This window comes from Mytilus californianus, unplaced genomic scaffold (genome assembly GCF_021869535.1).
Source record: "Mytilus californianus isolate M0D057914Y unplaced genomic scaffold, xbMytCali1.0.p SCAF_8, whole genome shotgun sequence".
NCBI classification, from domain to species: domain Eukaryota; kingdom Metazoa; phylum Mollusca; class Bivalvia; order Mytilida; family Mytilidae; genus Mytilus; species Mytilus californianus.
Window position 1 is genome coordinate 44,022,573 of NW_026262734.1, and position 22,867 is coordinate 44,045,439.

The 22,867-nt window shown below is 30.8% G+C and overlaps 1 protein-coding gene across 2 annotated transcripts; it reads right to left on the minus strand.

The window, feature by feature from the left end:
* Positions 1-1,416: 1,416 nt before the first annotated feature.
* On the minus strand, positions 1,417-22,829 carry LOC127712382 (protein NipSnap-like). Of its 2 annotated transcripts, none has more exons than XM_052218780.1 (10): positions 22,705-22,829; positions 20,280-20,470; positions 19,690-19,735; positions 17,739-17,830; positions 15,534-15,604; positions 14,502-14,642; positions 12,441-12,472; positions 7,432-7,526; positions 6,173-6,256; positions 1,417-3,985 (listed from the first exon to the last, which is right to left on the minus strand). In XM_052218780.1, the coding sequence occupies exons 1-10, from the start codon at positions 22,791-22,793 to the stop codon at positions 3,921-3,923; spliced, it is 906 nt and encodes a 301-aa protein (XP_052074740.1). In that variant the 5' UTR covers positions 22,794-22,829; the 3' UTR covers positions 1,417-3,920. The 2 variants fall into 2 exon arrangements, with proteins under 2 accessions (XP_052074740.1, XP_052074739.1); XM_052218779.1 differs by lacking the exon at positions 7,432-7,526 and adding an exon at positions 9,969-10,063.
* Positions 22,830-22,867: the final 38 nt, after the last annotated feature.

Sequence of the window (22,867 nt, forward strand, 5' to 3'; positions counted from 1 at the left end):
AACTTGGTACCAATAGAGGCAGAAATTCTCGGGCTTATTTTTAAGAGAAAAGGTCTTTTTTATGATAAAAAAATTAAATGAATAAAATCAGAACTTAAACAAGAATGTGTCCATAGTACACTAATGCCCCGCTCACACTATCATTTTCTATGTTCAGTGGACCATAAAATTGGGGTCAAAACTCTAATTTGGCATTAAAAGTAGAAAGATCATATCATAGGGAACATGTGTACTAAGTTTCAAGTTGATTGGACTTCAACTTCATCAAAAACTACCTTGACCAAAAACTTTAACCTGAAGCGGGACAGATGGACGAACGCACAGACCAAAAAAGATAATGCCCCTAGGTGGGGCATAAAAATAGACAAAAGACAATTAATAATCATCAAAACATAAGAAAGTTATACTGAAGACTATGGAACATGAACAAAGAATTCCACTCAAGCGGGTGCTAGGGACTGTCTTAAACTTGCAGTGAGGTGAGAGTTTTTTGCTCAGTTTTGAAGGCCTCATTGTGACTGAGATGAAGAACAGCAATAAAAGCCCTATTCCTTTGAATTTTGTATGTTTTTTTGCTGTGCATGTACTGATTTTGTGTCATGGATTGATACCCCATATCCTTTGTTTTTCTATTAAAATATTAGGGTGTACTATTCTCTGGCAAGCGAGGCAACAGATATCACCTACTGCTTTTGGCACCTGTCATGTAAAAAAACTTATGATTAATATTCATACAAGTGAGAGGTTTAGCTCTCTATAAAACCAGGTTTAATCCACCATTTTCTACATAAGAAAATGCCTGTACCAAGTCAGGAATATGACAGTTGTTTTCCATTCGTTTGATGTGTTTGAGCTTTTGATTTTGCCATTTGATAAGGGACTTTCCATTTAAATTTTCCTTGGAGTTCGGTATTTTTGTTATTTTACTTTTTTCCTAGTATGTGAAGAGAAAGAATGTAAACTAAAGGAGTCCTCAACAGTCTGTCATGTGTAGTTCACCATCATGATAAATGTAACTAGACAATTAATAAATGTTTAGAGAGTAAATCACTTCAAATAGATATAAGATGTGGTATGAGTGCCAATGAGACAACTCTCCATCCAAGTCACAATTTGTAAAAGTAAACCATTATAGGTAAAAAAAGTTCACAAATATATCTAATTATGTTATGTAAATTCTCCATTTCAGAATCTAATGCATTCTGGGTAATATTTTCCATAGGGTACACAAAAAATGTTGTGATTGGTTAACAATATCATAAACAATGGATATCCGACCAATCAAGTACAGTTATTTCCAAATTACCCACATCTTTTAAATTCTGAATCAGCGAATTAGAAAACAAAATAACCAATTCAACACCAATATTTTGTTTTTACTGAAACAAAATGTCGTCTATAAATGAAAAGTCAAGATTCTCACTTAAATAACAATTTATTGTTTAAAATATATTCCATCTATATTACACACATCTAGGAAAGTGAATACAGGTGTGTTTATAGACTATATCATGCCGTCACAGACTGTGTGTGAATAATAAGATCTAGTGTATATATGACAGATGTAGACTGTATTTTTATTTTCTAACTTTCTCATGTTTCAAGATCACTGTCTTCAAAATACATTTTTATTATAAAATGACAGACCTGTTTCTTTTAAGTTAGCAGTTTCAGTTTGAGTCAAACTAAAAAAAGACGTTTTATAACAATCCTCTACAACATAATGCTTAATAATTAAAGTTTATTTAAATAAATCAAAAGTTATTTGCATAATTAAATACTAAAAGATTATTTCAATTTGTTTACAATTCATATTTTTATTAAAATAAACCACCAAAAATAGTGCAGTTAAACAATAAATTAAATGGACAAAATGAATTTATATGAAAACATAAACTATATGTATTGCAATTACTTTTCACAAGTACTATAAAACTCTGTAATAAGTCTTTCCAATATAAATACATAATTGGTCTTTTTCAAAAGAAAAAAATATTAAAAACTTAATTTCATGAAATTCATTTTTATAAAAAAATTCTTATTTATTTTTACATTTCGATACCTAAAATGTTTCTGTTTTCAGTAAAATTGCAATACTTACTACTAGGGGGGTGTTTAACTAACCTTGACTACCAATGAGGGTCTCGCGCGGTCGGTTCAATACTTTTAAACAGACTATATTATTCAACAAGTCATTTCATTCCATGAAAAAAAATATATAATATAATTAAAAGAGAAAATTTAAATTGTAACAATTAACACAAACCATAATGTACATGCACCAAATACAACCCAGATACAAAAAAAAAATTATATGGATACTTAAAAAAAATATGAGACTAGGGGGAGATAACTCTGATTTAATCTTTACAAGTAAAACTGGATAGGTAAACTAACAAACCATTCACAAACACAATTGCTCAGCTAGTCAATTCATGTCAAAAATTCATTTCAATAACATTTCTCATTTGTACTTGTATTATATATAAACTTTGACCAGAACTGACCAAACATGTACATTACAAAAAATGTGAATAAAACAACTAGGAGCTTTAAAACCATCATAGTCAATTTCATATTCTACTAAAATAACCAAACCTACTTACATATAGTTTTAATTTGAAGTTCATTTTTTCCTTAATTCTTAGTTTAGTTTTTGATATTCAGATGAAGGTCTATTTGTCTGTTTTGCATATAATGCTAAATACCAAATTCACATTTAAATTTCTACAAAAATGTAAAGTATTCTGTAATTGTAAAAAAAGTCAAAAGCTCATAACTGATCACAATTAATCATAATTTGTTTTGTGAAACCATTTATCATATATGTAACTTACTAGAAATCTTATGTCAAAATCAACAAAAAAGATTTGACATGTTGAAACGTCTCGCCTGCTTTACAGATAATGATTGAATGATATTTGGAACGTCTTTGTGATCGAGGGGTAAATACAGGTATCACAAAAACATTGATGAATCATTAAATTGAGGACAAGGTCAAATGAATCCTGTCAGGTAGACATGTACAACTTAAATGATTCTATAAAATAAATAAAGTTGACCCTTTACTTAAAGTTAATGAAAAACTGACCTGATCATAAAAAATTAACATTGACCAATGAATCATGAAATCATGAAATAGTTTTACACCATCATCACCACAAGATTGGTATTCCTATTTCTCAAATAGACTATTTTCATATTACCGACTTTTGACTCCGGATTATATAATTTGTCGACTGGTTACCTTGGACATCATGGTACCAAGTCAGGTAAGAGCAAGCTAAAGAAGTAAAACCAAGCTTTCAATCGGTACAATTTTGGGGGAAAATTACCTGGTTAATATTTTTTTTTTCACTACAAAATCATCGGAAAACAGTAAACTTTCCCCTCAAATTACACCGATTATATATTTGATTTTACTTATGTTGGCTGCTCTTACTTGACCGAGTACCATGATGTCCAAGGTAACCAGTCGACAAATTATATAATCCGGAGTCAAAAGTCGGTAATATGAAAATAGTCTATTCTGCTACATGTTTATAGGTTTTTATTATTGAAATCTGCTACTCAATGAATTGACCATATTTCTGTTTTAACATATCTACTATCTAAGTTAATCTTCTAGTCTGAATACATAATCGTGATATTATATTTTTTCAAATACATGTACATAAAACAGGCTTCTATTTATCTGTTTAAAAAAAATTCATGCTCCTTTCAGAATGAAAACAAAGAAAAAATGTATATTTGAAACGTCTGATATAACATACAAGTATTTCTATCAACTCTTTTTTAAAATTACAACTACCCAAGAAATGGATGTTTTATCCAACAACTTTTAAGATTCTGTGTTTGTGTATACTGTTTAGTCTATAATGCAATCTTTGAACGTTGTACGTTCTCCCTGAGTAACTTGCCTACTGGAGAGGTGAAAACGGTGTAGGTATCAGGATTCTTGACTGCATATGTCTTATCAATGGTACTAAAATAGATAATAAGTATAGTTAGAGAACGGTGTAGGTATCAGGATTCTAGACTGCATATGTCTTATCAATGGTACTAAAATAGATAATAAGTATAGTTAGAGAACGGTGTAGGTATCAGGATTCTAGACAGCATATGTCTTATCAATGGTAATAAAATAGATAATAAATAGGCTGATAAGTTTAGCCCTTTTTAACTGATTTTTGTTTAGTTTGTTCTTATATGTTGTGCTGTTACACTACTGTTCCAGGATAGGGGAGGGTTGGCTGCCGGAAAACATGTTTAACCCAAAAACATTCTGTATGTGCCTGTCCCAAGTCAGGAGCCTGTAATTCAGTGGTTTTCATTTGTTGCTGTATATCATAATTGTTTTTTTGTTTATTGCTTATAAATCAGGCTGTTTATTTTCTGTTTTAAAATTTTGTACATTCATCATTTCAGGGCGATTTATAGCTTGCTTTGCAGTATGGTTTTTGCTCATTGTTGAAGGCTGTACGATTACCTATAGTTGCTTACTTCTACGTCATGGGATCTCTGGTTAATGATTATCTCTTTGCCAAGCATACCACATCTTATTTTTTTTTTGGTAGGTTTGGAAACAACTTTTCACAAAACAGTGCATTGTGTTTCTAATTAAAATTGTATGTTCTTAGGAAAATGATGCCTTTAATCTAAGAACTGCTTTTATGTATTTTCATTTGCTTTTCTTATATTTATTAAAACATCATTAAAGCAAATACACACTTTCCCCTAACAAAATAATTTTCAAATACTGTGAATTCATCTAATTTTGTTGGTACCAATTTTTGTGGATTGAATAAAATTTGCATTTTCATGGATATTTGGTTTTGCTTAATTCTGCATACATTACTACATTATATTCATAAACTGTTATCACAGAGATATGTCTTGCTTTTTTGTAATTTTGATTATGCAAATGTTGAAATTAAAATGGTAATACTTAACAAGTTAGGCTAATATTCAAAGTCAATGAACCATGACTGAGGTACATGGCTAAACCATCTCCATGTAAATGAGATGCGCCAATGCTAATACAACTGCATACCAAATATCATTGACTTATTATAAGTTGTTCCCTTTAAACAAACCTAAACACAAACATTAACTTGTAAACTATGTAAAAGTTTCAAAGTCAATGAACTATGAAGAGGGGTGGAGCTATATAATCTCCATGGAAACGATACTTACAAATGCCAATAAATTTGCATACCAAATATCATTGACTTAACATTAGCAGTTCATCTTAAACTGATCTTATCACAAACTAATACATGTAAACTAAGCAAAAGTTTCAAAGTCAATAGGCCATGACTGAGGGGATGGGGCCAAATATTCTCCATTGAAATGAGATGTGCTAATGCTTATACAACTGAATACCAATTAACAATGGCCTACCACTAATGGTTCCCCTTGAACTGACCTAATCACAAACTAAAACATGTTAACTAAGCAAAATTTTCAAAGTCAATAGACCATGACCAAGGGGACTGAGCCAAATAATCTCCATGGAAATGAGATATGCCAATGCTTATACAACTGCATACCAAATATCATTGACCTACCACTAATGGTTTCTCATAAACTGACCTAATCACAAACTAATACATGTAAAATAAGCAAAAGTTTTAAAGTCAATAGACCATGACTGAGGGGGCAGGGCCAAATAATCTCCATGGAAATGAGATGTGCCAATGCTAATACAACTGTATACCAAATATCATTGACCTACCACTAATGGTTCCCCATAAACTGACCAAATCACAAACTAATACATGTAAAATAAGCAAAAGTTTCAAAGTCAATAGACCATGACTAAGGGAGCAGGGCCAAATAATCTCCATGGAAATGAGATGTGCCTATGCTAATACAACTGTATACCAAAAATGATTGACCTACAACTTGTGGTTCACCACAAACCAGACCTAATCACAAACTAATACATTGTTGACGCTGCCGACGCCGGAAACAGCATACATATGTCTCGCTTTTTGACTCCGTCAAGCGAGACAAAAATGTGTAATTTGTTAAATATTTAAATTTGTGGTTTCCAGGTACCAAGGAAAAACCAAAAAATTGGTAACCAATGAATAATAATGAATCCACAGCAAGATGGAACAGTAAAGTTATGTTCATCTACAACTATATGTGCAATATATATGTTTACCTGTGTAAGCTACACATTCATCCCAGCCTGGTCTTCCCCATGCTGCTTCTCTTGTTTCTTTACGGGTTTGTAAATCTGTATATCCTATAAAGGAAATGAAACACTACTTAAAAAAGGTACAAAATTAGGCCTCAATTACTTTTTCAAAAAAGTCTTTAATTCAGTCCATATTTATATATATAATATCAATTGAATAAAATTTTGACTGTTGAAAGAAAGAAAGTTCAACCTTTAATTTTAGTACTTTTTTGAGACAACCAAAAATACATTTTTACATGAAAAATTAACAAAGAAAGGGTTAGTCATTTCGCTCAAAATGAAATACCCTGGTACATATTTACACATCATCTGTCCCATTCTTTATGAGCCTGTAATTCAGTGGTTGTAGTTGTTTGCTGTCTGTCATATTTGTTTTTGGTTTATAGTTTTATTGCAAACCAAATGAAACATTTCCACAGAGTCATCTCCTCTTGGTCAAGGTATTTAAACTTTTGTCAGTTCTATTGTCCCATTTTTTCATGCTGGTGCCTTTCAAAGCTTACTATAAGCTATGGGTATAGCTCATTGTTGAAAGCCATTTGGTGACCTATAGTTTGTCATTATGCCTCTGGTGGATAATTGTCTCATTGGCAATCATACTACATCACTTTATTCTTATTTTGAAAGAAATTACAAAGTGCTGTGGGAAGGTAGGAAGGGAAGTTTAATTATTGAATGTGGGCCATGGGTCTATTTTCAGTATGCGTCTATTACCATTTTGCAAAATTATCTAAAAAATGGTTCTTGTTTGTAGGGATATTTTGAAAGTCCTTTCCTACCCTCCCACATACAGTTTAATGGAATAGCCCTTACTTAAAATGTGACATTTTTGTTGGGTTAAATGACTGATTAAACATTATTAAAATGTATATAAATGTACTTTCTGTTTTGGAAATATATTCACAAAAATACAGTCATGTTAATAGAAATACAATATATAGTATAAAGGTGTGCTTATAATTTTTTTTTATATTTTAATTATAGTGCTTTTAATTAGTTGAAAATCAGTGCTATAATGTGTAGTTATTTTAATTTGTAAATAATACTAGTGCATTTCAGTCTGAATTCTCAATGAACTTTGATTAGAACATGCCAGTAAACAAATCAACCTAATGATTTTTAGATTTTCACCCATCATGCACTGGAATAACAATTATGCAGGCATTGGAAAAGGAACAATACTGTACTCGGGGATGTCACATGCTAAAGAGAAAACATACCCCATAGATGATGTACAACATATTGTTCTCCCAGATGTGAGAAGAAACCACCGACAGGCTCGTTATTTGTCTTCCTGTTTTCTATACCACGGGCCCTATGCAACAAATCAAAATCTTATCTGAAGCATTCTCAATAGTTGTCATAGGTTTTAATCCCCAACGAAAAAAAGTCATTCAACAAGAGGTTTCGACCTGAAAACTAATAGTTCTGCATGCATGAGAAAATTTTATGAGGAAATCAATCTCCTAAACAGCACTGCACTGTACATATAAAATTCTGCACAAGCCATGATGTAAAACTGAAAATAACATGCAAAAGCACAAAACAAATGAGGCTCTAAGCAACTCTTATACAAGCACAGATGATCAGATAGTATCTCTTGCATGAATCATCTGTTCCTAAATACAATGACTATTTCAGAAACAATTGTATTGAGGTGTATATCATAAACTTTATCTTTAAATTTTACAAAGAATCTATTTGACAGGTCTTTATACTTTTCAATACATTTGTTTCTGTTGAAATTAGTTATTAGTAATAGGAAGGGGAATCACTTTAAAACTGCATATTTTAAGACTATTTTTCAATGCATTTGCGCTTTAACACTAATTATCAGTCACTCATATTTTTAAATGAAAGCAATTCATACTGAAATTGATTATTATTGCATTACTAAATTTACATAAGCATTAGTATTTATATCATTTATATTTGAACATCTTATTATACTATTTATCTTAAGGATCCAGTATCATGATTGGCTGTTTCAGAATCTCAAGGATTATGGTTAATTTCAATGTCTGGACATCAAAATGAAATTACTTTGTCATTGGTTGATTATCCACTGTTTAGAACATTTTGCTGTACGGTAAATGTCAGAGTGGTCACTGAATAAACAAAGATGCAAGAACAAAATTCAAAACAATTTTTGTGAACTTCCGACTTCCTCAGCAAAGCAAATTATAAATTTATTTTGGAAGACTGTCTACATTGTTATCTTGCCTGTCAAGTTAGGAGATGTCCAACATTCTAAATATTTTCTAATCTTACTTTTTCCAAAATGGTGAGTATATATTAAAACCAAGTTTAAACAGAATAAACTATTTGTATTATATCGTCAGAAAAAATACTGAAGGTGGAGGTGACAAAGTTTCCTAGCAATTTAAGCTTCAATTATAGGAATCCCGTATAATAATGTTCACTTACAAATAAAATCAATTATGTCTTAATTGCTTCATTATAGGCTATAACAAAAATATCTCTGCTTAGGAAACCAATAAGCAAAAGCTTATTATGAATGTAGCAAATGAAAATAAATGGATTTTTGTTACAAAGGATGAAAAAGATACTTTCAATTTAGGAAATGAAAATACATTGTGTATTACATGAACAAACAAAAATACAATATGAATTTCAGATCAGAATTTCATACACAAAAATTGCCATGCAGAAATAGTTTACATAAAACTCAAATCTTTAAGCAAAATCATATATTAAATGACACAAAAAATGTACATAAACAAAATGTCAATAAAATATAACCAACTTTTTTTTCTCATTTACACATATCAAGATTTTCTTAATGTTGAATATCTTCAACAGTATAAAAAAAATTTATATCTATAAACGTGTGGTACATTAATGTTATTTTCTTATTGACATTTTGCTTTATACAATCACAAGTATCACAAGCAAAATGCAAAAAACAAAACATACACACAAATAATATCAAAACATATTAGTAAACATGAATCATTCCAGCCAATTTCTGACAGGGAATTTTCTAGTTTGTTGCTAACCCCTCAACATATTTGTTACTTTTAAATTTAGTGACATGATCAAAGAATCTATGAAACAATTTTGTTGTCAAACAACATAAGACATTCGAAAGGAAAAATATTTATTAATTGGTCCTTCTGCAAAGAGAATTAGGTATGTTCTTGAATATTAACTATTTCATGACTGGTTTGAAGAAGAATAGAAAAATATCTTGAATGATTGATTATTGTTCACTAGTACCATGGTACAAAGTACATAGATATTATAATGGTGCACCTATTTAGTGTTCACAATCAACTTTAGAAGCCACAGCCCTGACGGACATGTTTTGGATAATTTTGTATAGATTCAATTGGCAGGTATTAGAAATTCTTTGAGGCCCGATAGAAATTTTACAAGCCTAGGCTGGTGGGCCTGTGGACATGAGTGAAGACTAAATGTTTGGGGTTTTTTTTTCTGGTGAAAGAACAAACTTGAAAATTCCCTATACAATACTAACTAACTATAATAACAATACATTTGTTTTAATTTAAATTTTGAATCAAGAATTTATAATTGACAAGTCAAATATGGATATGATTTCAAACATTTTAAGCCAAATAAAATTCAAAAAAATTCAAAACTGGACATGACAGTAGCAATTAAGCTTTCAAAATGTATTGTTATTACATTTGCATTTCTGAAATTGACTGAAATATTTTCTGTATTATGAGGGTGAAGCTTGCAGATGTGGACTGAGTCAGGTCCACTCACTTACCCCATACATGGTGGACCATATATAAGTCCCCTATCTGTGAAAATACACCCAGTACAGGATCTTCTCCCTGTCCTCTGAACTGTATACCTCTAGCCCTTAAAATTGGGATTAAAAATTAGAAAAACATAGAAACTGCACGGCACCATCTTTGTTCACACAAGGCAAAAATCTTTACATAACATAAAATAAAAACAGAAACAACTATGGTGTCATAAAAAGGCAAAAAATAATAGATTGTGCTTCTACGTGCTTTGCCGAAGTTCTTTACACCACTGAGCTACTTGCTGGCTGATCCAAACTTATGTGTAAGATGAAAAAATTCTATATTTAATATTCCTCTTGAGGACACTATATGACTTTTAAAGAGATTTGCCTTATTTCAGATTTGTTGTTGTTGCTAAATTGACATTCAGCACAAGAGTTAAAAACCTTGACTCAACCTCATATCAATGTTATCTTTAATTCAACAATTGAAAAAAATTAAATTTATGAAATCACTGAAGCTTGACTGAGAGGCTGGGCCTCATAAACTGTTTGGAAGCTAAAGTATCTGTATACCAAATACCTGAGTGGTCAATGATTACTGAAAAGGACCTTTACACTTTTGTTAATGCAACCTATAACCAATTAACCCCATTACAGAAACGATGGACGAACAGATGTATTAAGTAGCTAGAAAACTAAACAGTTGAAATAAAAATGATGTATATCAAAAATAGCAATAACAGTAGTTTTGATTCCTTTTGAATAATATCTAGAGACAAAGATTGACCTTTAGGGTTAGGGTAGAAACCCAATCTATTTTTGGTCTTAGTTGTGACCACCACATTTCTTTTAGTGCAGGTCTGAAAATAATTATTGTTACATAGAATTGACACCATGTTTTTAGTATGGTAGACAAATCTTTCAGAATTTTTGTAAGATATGTACATTCTAATAACATCATACTTTGTTATGGATCTGATGTCCCTTCATACCTATGAAAAAAACTGGTATCTAAGAAACAGAATAAATATGTTCTATAAATGTAATTCTGAAATGAACAGAACCTTTTTAACACATGTATTCAAGTATTAAAACTGCTTCCAAAAAACTATGGTAGCAGTTTTTTTCTTCTATCTAGTATTCTCAGTTTATGCTCAATGAGGCCCTTGGTTCACCTGTAGGAAAAAACTAAACTGTCTGCTTAAAGTGTAATTGCCTTTTAATACAGAATCACCTGAAAGAATATTCAAATATTTTTTTTTTAATTAAAATTGTTTTTTTTTCACATACTCATTTGGGTCAGTAGATACTTAATTTAAAAAAAAAATTCTGATAGCTATCCTTTCATTTTTTTTAGTTATCTGAACTATTAAGTTGTAAACATGTTATGCCAAAAATTATATATGCGAGTCCAGTAGGCTATCACTACATATTCCATTTTTTATTGGAATCAAATTCTTAGAATTTATCTGCTTGATAAATTTAACTTGCTCATCTTGGAATATGTATAATTCATTGTAAAATCCTAAAATCATTAGTAAACAAATACAATGTACAATGATAAAAATATTAAACAACTTCAAAATTGTCATAGACATGGTTACATTTTTGACATCATCTGAAATCTAAATTGTCCTCCAAATGACTCATAATCTATATAGCTGTCTGCATTTATAATAACACGTTGATGTGCTCCCATTCAAAAGTTAGAACAATAACCTTCAAATATGGAAAAATTCTCAAATGACAAGAAACTTTACTTTTTGAAATGAACAAATGACAACTATTTATTGATTATAACTGAATAAAAAAGTAACAAAATCTGAACAGATGATGCTCACCATGATCCCCTGTAATATATATAATTTTTACTTAACTCTTCAAACGTTACCTTAATGCCATAAATCATTCACTTTAAACATTGTAATGAAGACCAAATCTTTGCTATATTTCTTTTACATACATATACATTCAAATAGGCTTAACAAAATGTTTACCTGCACCTACTTGCATAAAAGTCATTTAAGTGGCCGTCTGCTTCATGTTCATGTACCTGTCCCAAGTCAGGACCTTGTTAATGGTTTTTTTATGTTTAGGGAAATTAGTGTTGATGGCACATCTCTGTTAAATTTATTCCCAACTTTTTTTAAAGCTTGACATATTGTTTAAACACAAGTCTGGGCTCTCGGTCATAAAACTTTACTCAGTACTCGGAGTACAAAATATGTGCTTGAAACAACAAATCCAGTATTCTGATTGGTTGATTTCTGAGTCTGAGTACGTTAATCATGATGTGGACATCAAGGCCTTGTATTGAAGACTGCAAATCTTTTTTTTTGTGTTATTAGGTTGCTATCTCATCGATGTATACCCCACATCTCCTTTTATTATTTTTTACCCACCTACTATTTTTCATCTTTTTAAAAGACTTCTTCCCCTTTTTATTGTGAGGATTTCTCTAAAAGTAACATAGTTTTAAATACTCACCAACAGTTTGCCCATTCTATCATTGTGCCAGCCTAAAATACACAATTAATATATTAATTATTAAGATAAAAATTGGTATGCTATAATAATGTGTTTCTGGTTTCAGGGCAAATAGAAAATTTCTATTAAAACCTAATACAAATGTATACCTTATTGAGATAATATTTTGCTAATTTACTGGATATCAGGCCATAATCTTGCCGGCGAAATGACGATTTAAGTCGCCAAAGAATTTTGAAAATCGCTAAATCTCGCCAGCGGACTGACTTCATGGCGAAGTCAAATCACTATGAAAATCTGTAAAAGGGAGACAACTTGTGAATTACAAGTCTCCCAGGTAAAAAAAAAAAAGGCGACTAACAAGGAAAATCAAGATTTTCGAAACGACCCAGGACTAATGCTGTCGACTATCAAATTAAATAAAGACAACTGCGACTTTGAAAATTCTCGGATATAACATTCAAAACTATTCAAACGGAAAACTGACTGTCTGTTAAAGTTATCATTTTACGATGATTTTTATCTGAGGATGTTGCGTAATCACTCAGCAGATTTGTTTTATTTTTATTTATTACGAGTCGACCAAATTGTACTATTCGGTAGGTTAAGGGTTTGAATTAACGGTAGTTTTATAATATTCATTGAATAAAAATTGAAATATACAAGGTAGAAAGACAGCTGATGGATAATGTGATTGCAAACGTACGACACTCGACCAGCTGTGATCAGCAGTGGATTTTTTTTTCACGACCATTTCGTTGATAGGGAAGATATCTTTAAAAAATGATAGAAATTAGCTCTTTATCGGTTAATTAATTTGTGATTGACAGATATTTTCATTTCTAGGCTTACAATCTTTAACGAGAATCTCAATTTACAACTACATGTAACATGATGTCCTGGACATTCAATAATGTTTTACAAAATAATGACGAGTGGTGATATAAATTAAATTCCCAGTCATGTGAAATTCATCAGGTAAACTGGGAGTCATATTTTTCTGGCCATTTAAAAATAAATTGAGGCAGATGCACAAGAATTTAATGCATCATAATATTACTAGGCTACTCCCTCATGTCCCAAGCAACAAATTTTATTCAAACTTAAATTCAAATTGACAGTACAAATGATATCAATGAATAAATAACAACTATATTGTCTAAACCATTTTATTAAGAACTTTCTATATATAAATTTTGTACAATAACATGAAAAAACTGCAAGTATATTTTTTATTGCATATAAAACAATTTCCTTAGTGATAAGCACGAGAACACTATGCAACCGAAACTGTAATGGATTCTCACTTCTCCAAGAAATTGACCACTTCTCCCTTCTCTCTCATGAAAGGAGAAGTCACTTCTCCCTCTCCAAAATCCTAGATTAGGCCCTGGGATATTATGAACTTGTTTATAGCTTATGATGAAAAACTTCAAGATAATAAGAGAAAATATTCCCATGTATAGTTTCTTTGTATATAGTCATAAATAGAAAAACAAAATTATTTTTTCATTTCTTGTTGTAAAATATTAAACAACTTTCAGACTAAATACTTTTCACTAACACTTTAACCTGATATAGGACAGACTAAATGATGGATATACACACAGATCAGAAAACACAAGGCCCCCTTTTATTGTAGACATGAGCAACATGACATGTCCCAATAGTTGAGCAGAACTGTTTACCCTTCCAGAGCACCTTTATTCGCTCCTATTTATGTTTTTTTTTTTTTTTTTTTTTTAAAGTTTTCTTGATTGTTTGTTTTCTCATATTTTCATTAGGCTTTTTTAACTTCTGGTTTTGATTTGCCCTCTCCATATCTTCTTGCCATTTTTTAGAAAGCATATAAATTATGCAAACATGGTAATTCAGTGAAAAATTTTGCTGGTGTTGAGTATTTAATGTGAAACCTGCTGATTTCTGGTGATCGAATTTAATAATATGTTCTTATAAATAAATAACAGCCTGAAGAAAAAATACGACAGACAAACAGTCATTATTCTAATGTGGTTTGTTAATAATGAATTTATCTTGAAATCATTTAACAATGATTCTTACCTTTAATGTATAACTTCTCATTTCATAAATGTTTTTACCATTTCTTGGTTCAAGTTTTGGCCAAAAACTAAATGCTAACAAGATCTGATTCTTCCTGGATCGTAACATTTTATTTCTGGCTAATCTGTATTCTATAAAGTCCTGAAAAAAATTTAAACAAAAAGGTAGAATGTTTGAAAATAATCTGAACATTCTTAATTGTAAAAAATGTAGGTCACTAAAAGTGACTATGATTTTTAGGTTAAAGTACATGTGCACTCAAGAGTAAGATACATGTTTTTGACTATGCTTGTCTGAGTAAGATGGAGCTTGCGCCTTTTTTTAAGGTATCTGAAATTTTCATTTGTTGCGTTTTAATTGCAGATTTCATATGTTATTTTGTTCATATACGGTAGTAAAGAAAAAACATAAAACAGTTATCAGTGATTTACTTCTCTCTTCAATTTTATAATAAGAAAGCAGACAGCATATGAAAAAAGGAGATGTGGTATGATTGCCAATGAGACAACTATCCACCCAAGTTCAAATGAAGTGGATGTAAGTAATTATAGGCAACCATATAGCATAGTTTTTTTATGTGACAGTGTTGAGGTTTTTTTTTCGATACTCCTATATTATTCTACTGACTTGGATTTAGAGTGAGACAGCAATATCTTAGTCCATTTGATAGTTAAAGAACAACATGGTTTAAAAGATAATTCTCAAACATGCTTAAAATAGAAGTCTCATCTCGAAAAAAGAAATAATATGATACATGATGCAGATGTCAACTCTAAAAACCTTGATAGCTTCTTAGAAATACAGTAACTCATATTACCTAAAAACTCTGTTGTAGATTTCAATATATAAATTTATTTTTAATTTACCCCCTATGGGATTCTTAGTTGTGTAGGTATGATTCTCAGGTTTTTCACTAAGGTTTCAATGGTTCAATTTCATGCCAGGACTAAGTGGATTGATGCAATACAATCAATTGACTGATCAACAATCCCCAATATTTTTAAAAATTATTGCAAGACACAATATACTAACCCGATCTGTTCTGTAGATTTCTGTAGCATTGTTTAACACTGGGTAACCACCTTTATATTCCCATATGTGTACTGAAATATATGTTGATAATGAGTTATGTTAGTTTCAAATCAGTCAGGATTCTACTTCATCAAAATTATCTCCCCATTACGCCACTCAATTTTTATAATCGTAAAAATGGAAGCCATTGTAGTGATGACGCCCTGTCAATTTAGCTCTTGAAACCCGACCAGTTTATCCACATAGCATTATTACGATACTTATATGCCAGTTGTATCTTAAAAGACAAATGTATCTACTTTCTATTGAGCATCATTTAATGTACTTTTATGCATTTGGTCAACTTTAAACTATTGTCTGATCGGTTGTCAAGGTGAATTTACGAAAGTTCAAAAATATTTAAAAAAATCTAATTAAATATTTCGTGGAAGGGCAGACTAAAAATTTTCAGAGGTTGAGGACTAATTACCATAGATAACACACAAAAAAAATGAAGTTTTTTTGAAGTTATGCATTTTTAAGATCCATTTGTAAAGTCTGTCGTCAAGTACTTTTAGTAAAAATTTGTAATTCGACCCCACCTACTCTGTTGTTATGACTCATTAGAAAGATATTTCACTTGACCCATATATTTTATTTCTTAGTAATGTAAGTTTTTAATGTTATTATATCAACCTATAGCCTAAATATATAAAAATAATAGAATCTGAAGTGAGATGATATATCATATATTTTTCTTTTATACGTTTTCATGACAGAATAGTCAACTCAAACACGCCTGATCATAAAAAGGTGTACTCGACTTTCTCTTTTCGATGAAATTATTGCCCATTTTGGGGATTTTTTCCCAAAAAACTGTCGCTGGGAGCAGAGATGCAAATTAATGCATTAAAAAGATCAATCTATTTTCTTTTTAATTTTTTCGGCGGAATTTATGCATATGCACAAAAAAGATCCACATGTATTTGCACCTACCTCTATCGACTGTTTTTTGAAAATGTGTCTATAATTTAGAAGTTTACAAATATCTCGAGGCTCTATACCATAATTTAAGTAAACACATATATAAGGTGCATAAAATCCTAAATTATGCTCATTCATTAAACTTTTAAAGCCCATAGAAACAGATGTAAACAATTCAACCTTGGCATTTTTTACCTTCTCTAACAAAGAGTTCCATTTCTTTTGTTTAATTTCAACTGGGTTTCTGCCTGAAATGCCTAATGGCGAAATAATGAAAGTACAGCAGCCTTCAAACAGAACAAGTGCTGACTCAGGATTTGATGGAAGGGCACTCCTGAGAATTAGGACTTAAGAGGACCATACTTTGACATAAAATTGGCTGTAATTTAACCTATAAATTACATTTGTTTTCTTTTTGGTAAGAGGGGGTCACACCTGGAGTGCTCTCGTCTGAATCTGCACCTGCAGAAACTATAAAATATCTGTAAAACTGCTGATTTGGAAATAAAGATAAATTTTGGGCTTCTTACCTACCATACATATGAAGATTGGTACTGCCACAAAATTTGCCTGCGTATCACACTTTTTTTTATTCTTTTCTAAACAATAATATGTATAGAAATAATTAACCTTTTTACTTACTTTCTTACAAACTGATTAAGTTAATAAACAATATTTCAATGCATATATATTTTCAATTGTAACTTATCTATCATCTTATTTTTTGTGAGACACAGACCTCCACACAAATGACTAAATGAAGATCTACATATAAAAATAAGAAGATGGTTGCCAATGAGACAACTATCCATCCAAAACCAAATAATGTAAATGTAAGCAGCTATAGGTCACCATACAAAGATTTTACATGTCTCAAGGTACTTGAATAAAAGATGATTAATTGCCTATATACTTAAATATACTTTACATTTAGTAATTAACACTGTAAATATATATTTGCTTGTGTGTGCTCATAAGTAGCATGCATTTTCATCTATATTGTATTATTTTAAATACAGTTGTTAATATTTGATATATATTTTGTACATGTAATATGGAGAGAGCTTTTATAGGCTGTGCCTGTTGCTCAATCCTTTCCATATCTTTATGAATAAAATATGTTTAAAATCAAATACAAACTTCAACAATTAGCAAAACCCATACCATAAAGTAAATGATAAAGCCCTGACAGGAAAAATTTAAAACAATTCAAAAGAGAAAACGAAAGGCCTAATTACATACCAGCCTCATCCTGATCTCCTATTTCCACTGTAAAACTAGCCACTAAATTTGCACCTGTTTTCTTTTCATGCATCAGACCTTGAAACCTTGAGCTGAAATAAAACACCATTGATAATACATACACACAAAAATCATATTCATATATTTAACAGTGTATAATGACATGTTGGCTAATAAGAACATTTGCTTCTAACATGTTTTAAATCAAACGTGTGTACATCCAGCTAAAAAGCTTGAGCTATAAACTTGTAAAGGATTCTATCTAAAAAATCTCATTTCAATGCAATTTATAAGCTGTGACAGATTTAATTTCAAGGTATTCATGGTATTTGTAAACTATCTAGCAATGTAGGAAATTTTACAATTATCATCACAAATTGGTCAAACTGTCCTTCTGTATTATAAATATGATCAACACCATTATCAACACGGATTGTCAAAACATAAATAAATGAAACCAACATAACGTATAGTGTTTAAGCTATGTAAGAGTTTGAATTGGCTGGTGATGAATGGCAAGGACATCAATTGCTCTCACAGACCATTTTAGCCAAGTGACTCGTGAGCTAGAAATAAAAGATGATGATGATTGATGGCTGTCTAAAATCAAATGGCCAATTAAATGCATATATTTAGAATGAGAACACAATTAAAGAGATATGAATATGAACTCTGCTTTGTACTAGACTAACAAGTTGAGCTGGATCTTTAACATGCTAGATCACAAAGTAACATTCCAAAGACCTGTTAGCATGGTTAGTGTTACCCTACTGAACACATTATTTTCACTCCAGACCAACCAGTCTTTATTCTTACTCTTAAATACTGTGTACTAAGGAGAGAAGCCACAAATACCAACTTTTTAAAGTCTTTGGTCTGATCAAGTGGATAGAACCCATGACCTCCAGCATTGAAACAAGCATCTACCATGAGACAAACACGTAGGTCTTTTAAATAAAGACTATCCTATGTAAACAAACTTTCATATATACTTGGACTGCTATTTTAAAAGTTGATTTGAAGGAAAGGGGAGGGGTGGTATTCCAGTCATTAGAACCAATTGAGTTTTTCAAGTTCTGCCCTTCATTTGATGTAAAAAACACATATCTTACATAACCTTGATCAAACTGTGAAACTGATAAAACAATACAAGTGATTTATGTAGCAATCCAATTAGATTTACAAGGACAAAAAGTAACAAATAATGACAGCTTTATTGTGTAACTAATAACTTAATCGGATAATAACCTCTATTACTGATTGAATAATCTTTGTTTATTTTACATCATATTGTTAAATAAATAAAGACATTGTCGATCAGCTAACATACAGTATATTCATATTTCAGTAGGTGACATACAATATATTCATATTTCAGTATGTGTGTACTAAAAGCATTTGAAGAATGTCATATTAGAATTCCAAATATTTAAACTGCATTTGTAGTGATAAAGTTAGATAAACATAGAAAAAGTGTGAACTGTGACTCAAATACCAAGAACCAGGAAAAAATGAAGATGTATGTAACTTTGACTGGCATTCGAAAAAACAATGGATAAAAAGAAGTGAAATAAAAGAAGAATGTTTCTGAGGACATGAATGCCCCCGCTAAAGCTTCAAACAAACAAAATAGGATGGATGGAAAGACAGAAGGACAGACGGTCAAGGGTAGCACTTAATGTCCCCGTCGACAATGGCAGGGGCATAAAAAAATTAAGCCTTACAGCAGGTCACAAATGGACTTCTCTTCCCCTTATTTATAATTTTCTATTGTTATATTATAATTTTTTATGTGATGACATTCATTATTTAACCATCTTTTACATGAAATGTAATTTGAAAAGAAAAAATAATGGAATATCTGATGAGATACTTTGCACTTATTCATATCTGCAAAACAATGATCCTGAAATACAAATTCTATTAATTAATTACAAGCTATATTACTTACAACTGATTTAAGTAATCTTCCATAAACTCAGGTTTCACAGCATGAACTACATAGAAAAGAAATCTCAAAATACTACATGGTTATAAACAAAAGGGGTCAAAAACATTTTGAGAAGACCCAAAATCGCATACAAATCCTAATGTGTCAAGATTTGCATTTAGGCTTCTAACAAAATGGCTTTACCTTTAGTGTCATACTTCTGAAAATGCAAAAGCACTAACATGACAAAGATATATGAAAGAAAATTCTTGCAAAAGCTTAAAAAAAACATATTTTCCATTATTATTTTTCATTAGTATTTTCACTTTTTTTTATTTGAAAGGGCTATTCCAAATAAATTAACATGGTATGTGCAGGAAGGCATGGCGATGCATAGAACTAATTATAGCATTTCTAAAGCATTATAAATACACTCTAGATGTCTTTTTGTTTTTTTGTGTTTTTCAGGTTCCTGTTTCATTAAGGTATATCCCGTCTTTTCTTATTCATGAATAATTAACAGCAGAAGTTATTTTGAAGCCATGTGTTCTTTTAGAATTAATCGTAATAAAGAAATTAGAATGATACTTATTGAAAAACTAATTACTTACACTGTATTTCATACACTGTTTCCTTGGACGAAAGAAGACTAGAATGTGATTCTTTAGTAGGCTTTAATGTTCGTACTCTAAGTAAATTTTTGAAGAATCCTCCATTTTTAGATGTTTGTTGTTCCTCTTGTTGTGGTTGCTCTTCAGTAGCCTCTTTATTAGAAAGCAGTATCTGGGATGTGCTAAAACATCTAAAATAAGAGATTTCAAACATTTATACAATTTCAAGGTCATTGATTGCAAATTCTGTATTATCAGATAACCAAAGCTAAACAAAAGACTCTCTCAATAACTAAACAAGAATATACCATGCCCTACTTGCACCTTCACATTTCCATGTTCAGAATTTTGATCAAAACCCATATTTTGCAAATATATTTAACAGTTCACTTAATCATCATGAACATTATAATACCTTGTAGTAAAAACCAAAATTTTAACTTAACTAAAACCAAAACTTAAAAATTTATATTCAAATTCACATTTCCATGTTCAGTGAACCCTGAAATTTGGCCAAACTCTAATTTTGCATAAATGTTATCGATTAAACAGTTCATTTCATAATGAAACCTGTTACAAAATTTTAATTTGATGTTACCACAAATTACCCTTAACCAAAACTTTCACCTAACGAAACCAAACTTCAACCCAAGGGGTTCAAATAAGAGGTGGTCCTTCCATTTACGGATTTGGACCTTCCCACCAGTAGATAGTTACACCCGACGGACTTTCGTATTTTTGCAGGTTAAAAAAGTTACAAATACAAATACAAATACAAATATTTTATTAGCACAAACTCATCAACAATAAATGGTTAAGGCTCATGGTATATTAATTACATAGTTGATCATACATAATAAGTATTGCAAATAATGACTATACATGTATTAATATGTAATTTTATAAACAATGATTAAGAATTAGACATATTGACAATATTATAGAGTTTGTTCTGCTTTACGCAGGTTCAGACTGTCTGAAATGAAAGAGGAAGTCAATTTTAGGATTGTGTATGAATTATTATTTAATAAAAAGATTACATTATTTTCATTTTTTTTAAATTTTGTAGGATCAACGATTATATTTGAAACTTTTTGGTAAAATATGGCCCTTTTAGTTGAGTATTTTTCACAATGTAAAAGAAAATGTTTTTCATTTTCAATTTGACCAGAATTACATACAGAGCAGTATCTTTCATTTCTGGGAATATTTAGATGTCTCCCTCTTTCAATCATCAGTATATGAGCGCTTATACGGATCTTACATATTGCAGCTCTGTCACTTCTGTTTTTCAATATATCAACATACATGTAGGGTGGTCTTCTGCCCATTATGTAAACACTCTTGAAAAAGTCTTAACTTTTTTGATTCAAATATATTTGCATTTTCAACTTGCAAACATTGGTCATTAATTCTTTGTTTAATGGAATTTAAAAATACCTTTAACATAATTAAAGTTTTTGATGATATAAGACATTCCAAGTCCATTCAAAAGACTCTTGACCTTTATGACCCAAGGGTTTGAATCTACAGATTTAGTGAATATATCATATGCCAAAGAATTTTCCGAAGAAACTATATAGTTCAGGTAGTTGAATATTGAATATAATATTTTATTTTTCAAGGGAATTCTATTAAGTTCGGCTCGACATCCATCATTAGATGCCTTACAGTGAACCCCTGATATATCTTTGATAAATTTAACATGAAGTTTTTCAAAGGGATCAGAGTCCTTAAAATGTGAATCCACCCCCCAAATTTCACTACAATATGTAAGAATTACAAAAGCATTTTGAACAAAAAGTACAAATATGAAGTATAAAAATAATCTTAAAATATGCAACTTTACTGAAAAGATCCACCCGTTTTTTAAGTCCTTAACAATTACCACAATTGCAAGAAAACGACTTGGGAATCGTAGGGACATTCTTGACTAAGGGGGAGTCATGCAGACTTGACATTGGAATTGTTACAAATGACAATTAATGAAAACATAATTGGTTATTCTATAATGAAATAAATATAATAAGCCATATATCAGTCTTTCAACCATTCCTTACATAGAAATGGAGGAATGATATCCTTCCGATCACGCCACGCCGTAGAAGTGGGGTTTTGTCACAGTGAAAGTTCCTCCATCGTTAAATTTTCATCCATGGAGATCCCTGAGAGAGCGACCCAGAATCCCATTTAGGATTAACAAATAACCTTAGAGGGGCTCATTAGTAAGCATCTGCCTATTACTAAATAAGTTAAATGAACATTAAATGGCACAGTAAATATGCTTCAATGTCATTGGTCTATATTGACAAGGCCCACATAAGAAATCATTGCATCATCAGCTGTTTCAAAATTCGTCTGCAAATTTTGGCCTTTACACCAAAAAAAGTTATTCAACCACTGTTTTTCGACAAAAAAATTGTACCTGCTTGAATTCTGTGCGATTGCTCTAACATGACAACAAGAAGCTGTTGTTGTTCTAGAAAATATTTGCTTCAAAACAATGCTAGCCATTTTCGATTTGTTTTTTGACCTCGAAAAGTTACCGGAAGTGAACATAACCGGAAGCAAATATTGTTTATATTTTT

Excerpts from the sequence above, each read along its gene's own strand:
- LOC127712382 (XM_052218780.1), bottom strand. The coding sequence starts at position 22,793 with ATGGCTAGCATTGTTTTGAAGCAAATATTTTCTAGAACAACAACAGCT. Across the intron at positions 20,471-22,704 it reads ATCGCACAGAATTCAAGCAG|ATGTTTTAGCACATCCCAGA; the intron begins GTACAATTTTTT and ends CTCTTATTTTAG. Across the intron at positions 17,831-19,689 it reads GAAGATTACTTAAATCAGTT|CTCAAGGTTTCAAGGTCTGA; the intron begins GTAAGTAATATA and ends GTTTTATTTCAG.